At 38.1% G+C, this 13,496-nt stretch overlaps 1 protein-coding gene across 5 annotated transcripts in view; it reads left to right on the top strand.

Annotated features, from left to right (window-relative positions):
• The first annotated feature begins 1,184 nt into the window (after positions 1-1,184).
• LOC121877336 (actin-related protein 2/3 complex subunit 1A-B-like) overlaps positions 1,185-13,496 on the top strand; it is a 48,086-nt gene continuing 35,774 nt past the window's right edge. Inside the window, exons 1-5 of one of the 5 annotated variants that reach the window (XM_042383042.1) lie at positions 1,185-1,285; positions 2,407-2,496; positions 3,567-3,718; positions 8,120-8,228; positions 8,871-9,043. In XM_042383042.1, the coding sequence (XP_042238976.1) occupies positions 2,430-2,496; positions 3,567-3,718; positions 8,120-8,228; positions 8,871-9,043 (501 nt within the window). In that variant the 5' untranslated portion in view covers positions 1,185-1,285; positions 2,407-2,429. Of the gene's footprint in view, positions 1,286-2,182; positions 2,203-2,398; positions 2,541-3,566; positions 3,719-8,119; positions 8,229-8,870; positions 9,044-13,496 lie in introns of those variants that run through there. The other 4 variants (XM_042383043.1, XM_042383045.1, XM_042383044.1 and 1 more) reach the window with 4 other exon arrangements.

The following is a 13,496-nucleotide window of genomic DNA, read 5'->3' as shown; positions in this document are numbered from 1 at the left end:
TGAAGAGAAGTACAACCCCAGGCAGCATGGATTTAGAAAACATAGAGGAACCCATACAGCCTTAGCCCTAATTTACGAAAACATAGCAAACGCAATGCACAACAAGGAGCAATGTAACGTAGTAGTATTAAGGGACGTAGCAAAAGCATTCAACAAGGTCTGGCACCTAGGGCTCAAATACAAAATTACCACCCAAGAACTCCCCAAGAACTTTACTGCCTTTCTTTGTAACTTCTTCGATAATAGAGAGGCCAAAATTATCATTGGTAACCACATAGGCCCAAGCATCAAGTTACACTGCGGAGTACCACAGGGAAGTAACCTCTCGATGATGATGATGATAATGAAGTAAAGTGGCAAATGACTTTGCACTGGGAAGGGAGAGAAGTAAAGCCTAGAAACGGGAAGAAAAGTGGGAGGGGTAGATAGTTGCGAGAACAAGCTCTTCTTCGTTTCAAAGAAATAATTCATCGTTATATAAGCTACCTTGTCCTCCATAATATATTAACTTTTAATTTAGGTCAATATGTATAAAACTTTAATAATTGGTGTTGTGCAAAGAAGACTATGGAGCACTCAGCGTGGATCAAGCCCAGGATGACATCACGGTTTGTGGCAGCTGTCAACGTCCACCAAAAAGTATCACGACTCCCAAGCTCGCGGTTAAAACTTACAGCCGCATAAGCCGAATTTTGAACGTCGTTCTGTCGGCCGCATTGTAATGACCACGGTCATACACATCAGTTAATCAGACTATTCATATTTCGCTCAATAGCCCACAAAACATGTATTATTGAGCGATACAGATCTGAGAATTGTTGGAGTGTTCACTATATAATCTTTGTTTTAATTGTTATGAGAACTGTTCATCATGTGAAATTGTCGATACTAAATATTACTTAACAATAATAATGTTTGCAGTAATATTCAGACCATAATGTTTTCACACTTGGCGGGATAACAGTCGAGCCAATCACAACACCTTTTGATAATGGGGCGTGAGCTGTGTTTCATTCCTCTCAATCTTATCTCAAGTTGTATATATTTGTTTTTATTACATTTTATAATTAGTGAAATAATTCTAATTTTATATTTTAAAACTAATTAAAGTTTATAGTGAGATATTATTTATATTTATTTGATTTTTTCATTGATTATGTAAATTGTAAACTATTTTAAGTCACGCCAACAGGTTGAGACACAAGCTGTTTTGGTCAGAAGTCAGGACTTGTGGGTGTTGTTAGCGTAGACTGACCAGAGTCCGCTAATATCCTTCAATATTTAGGTAAGTAGAAGGAACTCTGTTTTATGTTCCATGTATTTTGATAATATATAACAAATTAACTTCCTAATGGCATGAAAGAAGTTATTGTAGGTCGTAGTTATGGCGGAAGACGTGAGAATAGGAGGCGGGACAGCACATCCGGCGCCGCCTACTGTAAATGATTCATCGCCTTTAACCAATAATTCGTATATCTATGATAATAATTATATACAATGGTCATGTACTTGGTGAAAGATTTATATTTGTACTGTATATAGTTGTAATATCCATGTAGATACTGTTTTAGTTAATGGATAGAGATGGTTGCCACTTTATTTTGTAATATTTACGGTAAGAAATTAAAGTTAATCTTATATTTAACGGGTATAAAGGTATTCTTGGAAGAGATGACTAAAACCAGCAGGTGTTGTTCAATTTCTTTCATTTTTTCAATATGTTTTTACCATTATGATATATTTTAAAATCTAGGTGACATTTACTAGAACCTATTAAAACCTGATATATTTATATAGTTTTATTTATGACTTGTGTAAGTTTTATAATTTATTTAGTGAATTTTCGATCTTGCACTGGTATTTCTCTCACTGTTATTAATATGTTTTTCGTAATGTTTAGACAATCTAAGACATTTTTCTTTTGTGACATTTCCGCCGGAAATTAAGGATAACCGAGATATTAATTTTTCAATATTATTAGATTTGGTCATTCACAAGTGTTGTCATTTGTTGTTTACGTCTCACAGAGGTCTGACCACCCATCACGCAGTGCTCCTTACCTCCGTGTTGGATTCTTAAGCATCTACAGCGCATGTGTGGGGGGTGGTGTGGGAGTTTCTTATTGGCTATAGCGATAGGAGACTTATAATTGGCCAAGAGTTTTACGTCAATTGCAGATTTTCGTCGGAAAAATAGTGTTAGGTTAGTTAAGGTTAGGTTTGGTTTTGTTAGTGTGTTGGTATTTTATTTATGTGATTTACCCAAAGAACTATTGATTTCCGGCTGAAATTAATATTAAATTTGTTCGAAACTCATCAAGTAACATTGAAAAAACATATTTTTAATATCTGAACAAAGACCGGTGCATTTGTGAAAATTTACCATTTATTTTACACAGTGTTACAGACACCTGCTCCAAGTGATACACCATGACAGAAGTGTTCCAGTTCGGCCTCGTGCCCATCACTTGTCATGCCTGGAATAAGGACCGCAGCCGTGAGTACCAACCTATATGAAGTTAAATAGCACTTGCCTGGCAGGTAAATTGCCATCTAATTTTCAAACTGAGTTGTATCTGTATCACTTTTCTAGAAGAAGCTTTTGTAATATTAGATGATCTCCCACCAATCACATTTCAGGATGCAATCATTCTGAAGTTCTAAAATAGATATGTTAGGTCTCACCATTACCTATAATATGTCATGGAAGCCACACATCCACAACATTGCTAAAACTGCCTTCCGAAAGCTGGGAATGCTGTACAGATGCCGTAGCTACTTTACTCCTGAGCAGTTGCTTCAAGTTTATAAGGGATTCATTTGTCCTAACTTGGAGTACTGTGCTCATATCGGGGGTGGCTCTTCTTCTGTCCAACTGTTAGATAAGGTGGAATCAAAGGCATTTCATTTTATTGACTCTCCTCCTTTAATTGATAATCTTTCATCCCTTTCTCTTTGCTTCAATGTTGCTTCACTCTCTTTTTTACAGGTACTTTAATGGCCAATGTTTGGTGGATTTGGCATCCCGTGTACTGCCGGCAAGGCCGTGGACTTGTAACGCTCGTATTGCCCGTGGTGCCCACAGTTTCTCTGTGGGCAATTCAATTTCTTTTTACTCCTATTTTTTTTGCCCCCTAGGCCCCATTGTGGTTCAATGACCTGTTGCTGGGTTGCTTATTCCCCGTAAAAAAATAAAAAATAAAAATAAAAAAATAAATGCAACCACAGAATTCTGGAAGATTAGATTAGGTTATTCTTTGGTTGCTGTAATCTGCAATTTTACCTAAGTTTTCAGCCAGACAGCTGTCATAATACAGCATAATCACTGGGGGGGGGTTCAGTCCTCTTTTTTATACCTGAGCAGGACTGGTTTCCTCTTCTGGTCATAACATGTTCAAAGCTTCTGATCTCTCCCAGTTTGTACCAGAAAGTAGGTGGAGTTAATTTTATTTTATTTTTTTTTTTCATTGTTAGGTTTAGATTTTATTTAGCTACTTAGCTTCTCTGTAGTTTTGTTTTGTTTCTCTAGTTTTGCAACCTCAGTGCATGTGTGTGTATTTCTTACAGAAGTGGCATTGAGTCTCAACAACAATGAAGTGAATATATATGGCAGAGCTGCATCAGAGTGGAAGCTTCAGGAAACACTCCAGGGTCATGATCTGCGTGTCACAGGCATTGACTGGGCTCCCAGCACCAATCGCATTGTTACATGTGGAGCAGTAAGTTTACTGTGTATTTATTTAACCTTTTCATGTGGTTAAGGCATAAATAATTTAAGACTTTAACTTTATCTTTTTTGGTTCAGTTAGTTTTGTATTGTAGCATATACATTTTTTCACTCTATGGTTGTACTTAACAGATCTATCAACCACACTTTTTACTTAGCAAGTGGAGTGGAACTTATAACAACCCTCACGAGCAGCTGATATTTTCTATGTTGTGTTATATAGTTCCTGGTAATAATGGGAAGCTATTCTTGGTGTGAAGGTTTGTACTGATTGTGTCACCTTAACCACTTGTGCACGGGGTCCACACTCTGCTGAATAAAATTGTCTGGCATTAGCCGAGTAAAATATTAAAAGTGGTTTCCAAATACAGGGTAGTGAGGAGGTTAAAAAGGAAAAAAGTTTTGTAGATGAATGCAATTGCTTAAGAAAATTCTGTTTTATTGGGACTGAATTATAGAACAAAATTAAAGATATATAGTACAATACAGTACAGCTCAATACATGTAAAACAAAAAATATAAAATATACCTTGCTAATTATAGGGTGCATCTTATAACCTGGGAAATATGGTACAGGTTGACAACCCTTTATCCGAAATTCCGAAAACCGAAAAGCTGTGAAAACCAAATTTTTTTTTTTTTTTTTTGGTAATTTTTTTTTTTTTTTTATTTTTTCCTGTTTTTTAAACAGGGACAGCCCACCCAAGAAGCAGATCACTGACCCACATCAGGCCTTTTGGGGAATGTAATAGTAATAATAATTATAATAATAATAATTATTCAGAGTAAATAAGAATTTTAATAAAAATACACCAAAATAAAATGATAACATTAATAATAATAATACAGTTAACCCTCACTTTACGCGATTAATGTAACCCGGAGGGTCCCGCGTAAAGTGAATAACATAACATATGGGATTAATTGAAATGGAGTCTGGGCCGACCCCCAAACTCCACTTTTTGACGACACACAACTATGTTGTAGTAAAAATTTTATCTTAACTTTATGATGGTATGAAAAAACAAGTAATATAGAAGAGGTTAGGTTAGGAAAAATAAAGGTTAACATAGGAAAAATAAAGGTTAGGTTAGAAAAACTAAAACTTAGGTGGAACACTTATGGTAGTAGAAGAGATGGGTCGGCATACGGGGATGGAGGCTGGTTCCGAGGCAGAGAGCAGATTACTGGCCCTCAAGTGAATCACCATTACTAGGTGAAGCACCATCACTGTCACTTACAGTTGTCAGGGCTTCCCTGACAAATCCCTCAAAGTCATCTTCACTGTCACTATCACTGGCTTGGGCTGGCTGTGGTGGGTTGCGGGCGAAGAACTCGGTTATGCTTTTTTGACGGCTGGTGATACACCGTGATGTACGGCTCCATAGCCTGCACCAGCCGGGTATGGAAGACTTCATAGCGGTCATTGTCGCAGGAAAGGAAGAACTTCATTTTCTCTGCACACTCCATGGCACCCTTAATATCGCTATGAGTTAAACTGTGTTCTTCGGAGAATGACGCACCTTCTTCCTCCTCTTCACTGACGTGATCTTCTTCCAACATCTCGTCGGCAGTCACTTCAGGATTTCTGATCACCTCCAGGATGTCGTCGTTGGTGGTCTCGGAGAAGCCTGGAACTGTAACAGTCTGCGCAGCTTCTCTGGCAAGGTCCACTGCTACTGCAACATTCTGAACCTCACCAGTCACAGATTGACTCCTCCTCTCACCTGGTATTCCATGCAACACATGTCTCCATGCGTGACGTATTGTAGCAATAGACAGCTGATCCCATGACTCCACCAAGAAGTCCACAGCTTTCTTGATGTTAAATACTCTCCAGAATTGTTTAAACAGTATTTTTTGCTGTGCCAACTGTTGATCCTCATCTTCTTCACTCTTGCTATCGGTGGTGGTGTCACTCAGGTTATGCAACTCTTCCCTGGTGTTGGTGTAGTCGTTCAGGAGTTTGAATTTTTTTTTTTGAGAATGCAGCTTTTACATTACAGATTAGCTCTTGGTCCATTGGCTGTAATATAGATGTAGTGTTGGGAGGAAGGCAGATCACTTTTACGTTGGGGTGACGATCTAACAGTAGGGGCGAGTGTCCTGGTGCGTTGTCCAGCAGCAACAAAATATTAAATGGCACATTCTGTCGCTCACAGAATTTCTTTACATCGGGAACAAAACAGTCATCAAACCAGGAGAGGGACAGTGTAGAGAACATCCACGCCTTACGTGCGGTCAGCCAGTGGACATTTAGCTTGGTCATGTCCATGGTTTTGTAGGCGTGCGGCTTGCGTGCTCTGTGGATCACCGATAACTTGAGCTTACAGGTACCGGAGGCATTGGTGGTAAACAGGGCGGTGATGCGTTCCTTCTGCATCTTCCGGTTCCGAATCCTACTGGCATTCTTTACAACGAAGGACTTGGAAGGTAGCTTTTTCCAGAAAAGACCAGATTCGTCCATGTTAAACACCTGGTTGTCACTGTACTGTCCTTCCTCCATAATCTCACGTAAAATCGGAGGAAATTCCCGAGCCGCAGCACGGTCAGCACTCGCTTCTTCACCACCAATGTTTATATTGGTGATCTTGTTCCGGATCTTAAACCTCTGTAACCACCCAGAGGAAGCATTAAAGGGTTTGGGCTCTGTAATTCCCATCTTTCGTGCCACTGCCATGTACAGTTCACGTGCGTAGTCCTTAACAGAGCACGTGTCAACCGCCATGTTCCGTCGCGCCTGATGCACCAAGTACCTCACAAGTAATTTTTCTGTCTTGAGAAGCACTTGGTTGTGAAAATACTTGATCATAGAAGCACCTGTAGACTTTGTGATCTTCATGTGCTCCTTTATCTTGGCTGCATCCTTCTTTATTGTTAGAATCGTAGATTCATTCACACCATGCTGGCGCACCAAATCAACCTGCCTTGTTCCTTTCTCCAACTCTTGGATGATGGTATACTTCACCTCGTAGCTTAAGGAACGTCGTATCTTCTTTGGCTTAGTGCCGCTGGGTCCAGGTAAGGAAAGGTTTCTCTGGTAGAACCGATGGAAGTTGATGAACAATGAGGCACTGAGGAGAAACCCATGCTAGGTCAAGGCCGCCTCCCGGTGGACACGTCATAATACTTTAAGCCAATTACAGCAGGCAGCAGAGGGGGGTAGGGATGCATGGCCAATCACAGTCCGATACGTCATATGACGTCGGTGATAACGCAACAAAGACACACACTGCGCAACCTTACCGCGCGGCTTGCCCAAGCGGAGGGAGGAGGAGGGAGAGGCGAGGAGCACAGGCAGGCAGGCGGGTGGGGCGAATCTAAAAATAGCGTCGCGCCGGACACACTCCGCGTAATGGGGTTCACGTACCTCGTAATGTGAGCACGTTAGGTTCTGGCAAGGCACCGTGGAAACGCGGAATGCGGGACCGCGTAAAGTGAGGGTTAACTGTATTACAGGAGTACTGTAATACAGGTTGACCATCAAAAATCCGCCAATTGATAAACCGGAACCTTCAGTTTTCCGGCATGGATTTCGGAGCGCATTTTCAAATTTCCTGCCTTGGCGCACCATTGTTTTCTGGACACGCCGTTTATGTTTTGATAGCGCTGTACTCCAGAATCAGCTGTTGGGTCTTGCTTGCACCTGCTAACAAGCATTCATGCTCATCCTTCTGATTTTATCATTTAATTGCTGCTGTATAGTGTTTAATTTTCTTTCTTTTTTTTAAAGGACTGTACAGGTAGTAATTTTCTGTTAAATATACTGTATACAGCATATATAAAAAAATTTCATTTGCTTTTCATTTAGTGTTTAATTTTCTTTGTTTAAAGGACTGTACAGGTAGTCATTTTCTGTTAAACTTATACAGCAAATATAACCATCAGTTTTCCGGCATTTTCGAAAATCCGGCACTCCTCAGGTCCCGAGGTTGCCGGATTTTTTATAGTCAACCTGTAATAAAATAATAATAATAAATACAAGAATGAAAAAAAAGATCGTAAGTGTGAAACACGACCTAGACCTATGAATCATTATTATTATTATAATTAGTATTATAATTTTTATTATATCCCCCGGCCCTGATGTGGGTCAGTGATCTATGCCCGGTGGCTAATGGTGGGCTAATACACATTAAAAAAAAAAAAAAAACTATCTATTCTGAAAATCGAAAAATTCCGAAATCCGAAATTCCTCTGGCCCCAAGGATTTCGGATAAGGGATTGTCAACCTGTACTCTGTAATGTCCTGTAGTGTTGATTCCTCTTGATCCCTGGCACACAGCCTCAGATTTTTTTATTTATTTTCCATGTCAATCTGTGAGTTTTCGAGGGATGCAAGCTTTAAAACCATGAGCTTTAAGGTAATACTGTACTGTGTATGTACTTTTAGGATCGGAATGCTTATGTGTGGACTTGTGCAATGGATGGGAAGTGGAGTCCAACTCTTGTGCTGCTGCGCATCAACCGTGCTGCCACGTGTGTCAAGTGGTCCCCTAATGGTCAGTATATATTATTTATTTATAATTTCACCACTCATCAGCTTATTAAATAACTGGTCAGGCAGTTGGTTTGTTATTGTACTTTGTCATATGTTGAGTAACACAGTACATACTGTATACACTAAACACTTTATTTTGTGTGTAGTTTCTTGGTACAGTTGGGTAGCCTGTGTGGAGCCTTCCAAGTACTGTATAGTATACCATATTCATGCCACACACCCTTATCTGAGTTGTATTTCATGAAAAACGCATACAGTATTATAGTTTTGGGGGGCAACTACATTATTTTGTATCTGCAATTTTATGAAAGATCTAGATTTCTTTTTTCTTTTTTTTGTTAAGATATCTTAAAAGTACAGTTCCCTAGGAAAGGGTGTCAGTTTTTTCAAAGAGAGATAAGACTCTGTGTGTGTGAATATCATTGATGTTGGACATGGTTGTCCATAAGTGTGTGTGTGTTCATGAAGGCATCTTGCGAATGTGGCAAATGGGAAAGTATCTTGATGAAGCTGTTTATGTGGATATAACACAACAAAAACTTGGACACATTTTGAATCATTAACTCTCCTAAATATGTTAATGAATTTGGGTTAGCTTTGCCTATACAGTACAGTATTTTGATTTTGATTTTTTTATCCACAGAAAACAAGTTTGCTGTAGGGTCAGGAGCACGTCTGATATCTGTGTGTTACTTCGAGCAGGAGAACAACTGGTGGGTGTCTAAGCACATCAAGAAGCCCATTAGGTCCACCATCACCACCTTGGACTGGCACCCCAATAACATACTTCTGGCTGCAGGAGCTGCAGACTTCAAGGTATACAGTACTGTAGTCTTTTTTTATCTTTTTATTTATTTATTTTTTTTGGTATGTGGTTTGTATTGTGTTGTCCTGCTGGTTACCATATCACAGTTTGAATGGTACAATATTTTTATATTTTTCCCCCACAGATGTTTAACCTGATTACTGCAACTGTACTGTATGATACAGGTAGTCCACGCTTAACGTCATCCCGTTTAACATTGGTTCGATACTACATCGCTAAACTTAAAGAGACCAAAAATTCGTTTAACGTCCCGGTGATCTGATACTTCGTCGTTTTGCATCGTCATAGACTACTTTCTATGGCGTATCACCCTCTCTCGGCTCAGCACAATCTTCGCGACTCACCACCCCCCTCCTCTCCCGCCCTCCTCCGGTTCCGCCACACTCCTCCCCTCCCGCCATGCTTCACTACCCACCACACACTCGCTCTACCACCTCTGCCCATCGGTGAGTACCAATACAAACTTAGTACAGGTAGTTCTGCTATAACGCGATAATTGTGTTCTTGTAAAATATCGTGTTATAGAAAATCGCGTAATAGAAATAACAGGGCTTATGGAGAAAATAGGGTTAGGTGCAGATTACTCGAAATCGAAAAAATTTAGTAGTTAGCCTAACACAAAGGATAGCACGGTCTAAATAAATGTTACATTCATATCTAATAATGAAATCATACAGTAAATGTAACACTTTACTTGATGGGGGAGAAGGGTGATTTTGAGGTTGATAAAATCGAGCTTCTCTTCTAGTGTTATATCCTTTCTTTTACGATCATCACCAGGAATTTTATCACCGGAACGCTTCTTGTTGATATTCTTCTTTGCTATATTCACAAAATTGGAGAAATAGTAAGCAAAAATCGCGTTATAGCAAACAAGCGTTCGCGTTATACAAATATCGTTCCTAATTCATAAATCGCGTTATCAAAACACGCGTTATAGCAGAAATCACTGTAAGTATGTATGTATGCACTATTTTCTATAGAAATGGCAATGATTTTCTGTGTATGTACCGTTATTCATGGGGCAAAGGGAGGCTCAGGAACATAACTCCTGTATTTTATCTCTTTCTTGTGGGGAAAATTGATCCATTTAACGATGTTTCTTATAACGTCGCATTTTTAGGAACGTAATCCTGACGTTAAGCGAGGTCTCCCTTTATATACTGTACTGCTAATGTACAGTACTGTGTCTATTTCCAAAAGAATCACCTTCAACAACTTATTAATTTCAACCTAATTGACTCTCATAGGGTTGTTAGGACTACAGTAAAGCCTCTGATAACAACGGTTCGACAAACAACTTTTCATATACAGCTCCTCCTCGACTTACGACAGGGTTAGGGACCGACTTCCACGTCGTAAGTCGAAAATGCTTAAATAATACATAGAAAATCTAAATGAGTGTCTCTTTTTCTTCTCAGCACCACAAAACACTTACTTTTAAGCTTGCCAGCCATTTTAAAGTGAATTACAGATGAAAATTTTGTCTGTGCACTGACTTTGGGACTCAAAAATATGTAATTTTACCAAATTTTGGTATGACTGAGGCAGGTCGTAAGTGCGGGTGGACAGAAATCGAGTAGGTCGTAAGTCGGGGAGGAGCTGTATAAGATCCTAGATAATTTAGCACCCAATTCAATTTACGTCCTTATTTCATTCGTATTTACGGCCAAAATATAATAAAAATAAAATAAAATTATATTTTCATATAAATAATAACTAAATCCCGATATCTATTAAAAAAAATACTAAAAAAAATGAAGAGTGCCTTCAGGAAAGAAACTGCTTGGCTAATGAGTGGTAATGCGCATCGCCAGTAAACCACAGTCGGAGCTTGGCGGTCCATTTGTTTTCAAGCATCTGAACAGGAACAGGAGAAAAACTTTCTCAGGTTTCTTACAGCATTTTTGCATCCCTACTCAACATGAGCAAGAGATGGTAGTGTTGTTTCTAAAGCCGAGAAACAAGATGTGTTTAAACGATATGAAAAAGGTGAGAGGTCTGTGGATATTATATGGAGCAAGCAATGAACATATTTTCTGAAGTGCATCCATTAACAGAACAAAGCATTAAAATTTAAATAAATGCAAATGACCTCTACATAAAGATGTATAATGAGAAAAGAAAGCAGCAGTGCAAGGTTCTTTCGACAGCTTTTATTCCCCAAACCATCAAATTCAGCATCATAAGCAGCTTCAACATCAACTTCAGGTTCAATAACGGTTTCAGCAACAGCTTTATGGAGAGCTACAGCTTCAGCCAGAGTTTAACATGATGACTTCATCATCTGAGTAAAAACTCGCACAATATTCATTGGCTGTCCTTAAGTTTTAGACTTTTCCACCATTGGTGAGTACAATTTTTGTTTTACATTCGTAAATATTATTCAAAACATAAATGAACAGTAAATATGTGTTGCTTTCATATTCATATGGGGAGATATGACGATATGTATTCAAATGTACGCACTTACTGTTCATACTTTGGCGTTCCCAATCATCTCGCTTTATTTATTTACCATTAATAGTTAGCTACTTTTAGTGTTCCATTTATTAACATTAAATAACATTACTTAAAACATACATACAGGTAATCCATTTTTTAAATTAAGTTCACTACAGCTACAACCAGTTTTATTTTCTTCAGTTTCTTATGTAGAACCATCGTCACTCACGAAAACAATGCCGTCTTGTCTCCTCGTTTGTGTTTTAATATTTTATGTATTATTAATGAATTACATTATTCATTTCACATATATGAACATTAATTCAATCAAATACATGTTCAGTAACAAACAATAATGAATCTTTTGTACATATTCTGAAGATAAATGACTATGTTTCCTTGAGTGCGCACGTACTGTATACATTGGCGTTCCACTATCAGTCTCACGTTTTTCTTTAACATCAGTGGTTACTTCTACTGTATATTAAATAACAGTAATTAAAACATGCATATTTTTTACATTAATTTTATTACAACAACAACTAGGGTCTTATTTTCTTCAGTTTCAGGTGGATACTGACATTGTGGGTGTAAATACTGACAAAATGCCGTCTCTTATCATCTTGTGTGTTTTAATATTCTACGTATTATTAATGAATTGTATTGTTCATTTTGCATATACAGGTTGTACCTCTCTAGTCCGGCATTCTGTGGTCCGGAAACTCCCGTGGTCCGGAACGATTTTAGTTTGTCCAATAGGTAGATAGGCAGCTTTTTTTTTTTCCTTATCTGAATTATTATTATTATTACAGGAGTATTAAATTTTTGCCCCTCAGGCCCCAATGTGGGTCAGTGACCTATGCCCGGGTGGGCTAATCCCCTTAAAAAAAAAAAAAGCCGCGGGAAATTAAGGTTTGTTTACATCCGGCAGTTCGGCTGCTCTCTCTCTCTCTCTGCTTGTCTATACAGAGTACAACATTTAACCCTTCAATATATATGAGCAGTAAATAAGTGTTGCTTTCATATTCTTATGTAGAGTAATGACGATATGTTTTCACATGTGTGCACTTACATACGAGCAGTCTCACTTTTTTTTTTACCATTAATGGTTAGCTACTTATATTGTTCCATTTATTAACATTAAAAACATTACAGGTACTTCAAGCAACCATATTAATTTTTTACATTAATTTTACTACAGCTAAACTCAGGGTCTTATTTTCTTCAGTTTTATATGTAGAACCAATCAGTCACTGGTTTCATAAGCTTTAACATAAACAATGCCGGCAGCCGTCTCGTCTCCTCTAATATTCCACGTATTATTAATAAATTGTATTGTTAATTTTGCTCACACGTACATTAATTCAATAAAAACAAATTCAGAAACATTAATTAAAATATATATGAACAGTAAATAAGTGTTGCTTTCATATTCTTATGTAAAATAATGACGATATGTTTTCACGTGTGCGCATGCGCACTTACATATGCGATCTCTCTTTTTCTTTACCATTATCGTTAGCTAATTCTATTGTTCCATTTATTAACATTAAATAATATTACTTAAAACAACCATATTAATTTTACTACAGCTACAACCAAGGTCTTATTTTCTTCAGTTTATATGTAGAACCAGTCAGTCACTGGTTTTGTAATCAACGAAAACAATTCTGTGTCATTTCCTCGTGTGTTTTAATTTTCTACGTATTATTAATGAATTGTATTGCGCATTTTGCACACATAAACATTAATTCAATAAAAAAGACATTCAGTAATAAACAATAATGAATCTTTTGTACATAAGAGAAATGACACTGTTTACACGATTATGCACATCGTCTGCACGTTGGCGGGCCGTTCAAACCCGTCGAAATTCAAGTTTCCGCCGTCAAAATTTTTATTTACAGTATTACCCCGCCTAACTCCGTTTCACTTAACGCGTTTTTTCATATACGCGGTGCCTCGCCAGAGCTGAACTTTCACTTCACACGGATTTTT

Source organism: Homarus americanus, unplaced genomic scaffold (assembly GCF_018991925.1).
Source record: "Homarus americanus isolate GMGI-L3 unplaced genomic scaffold, GMGI_Hamer_2.0 scaffold367, whole genome shotgun sequence".
NCBI lineage: Eukaryota > Metazoa > Arthropoda > Malacostraca > Decapoda > Nephropidae > Homarus > Homarus americanus.
The sequence above is the reverse complement of the archived record's forward strand: the minus strand, read 5'-3'. Positions and strand labels throughout refer to the sequence as shown.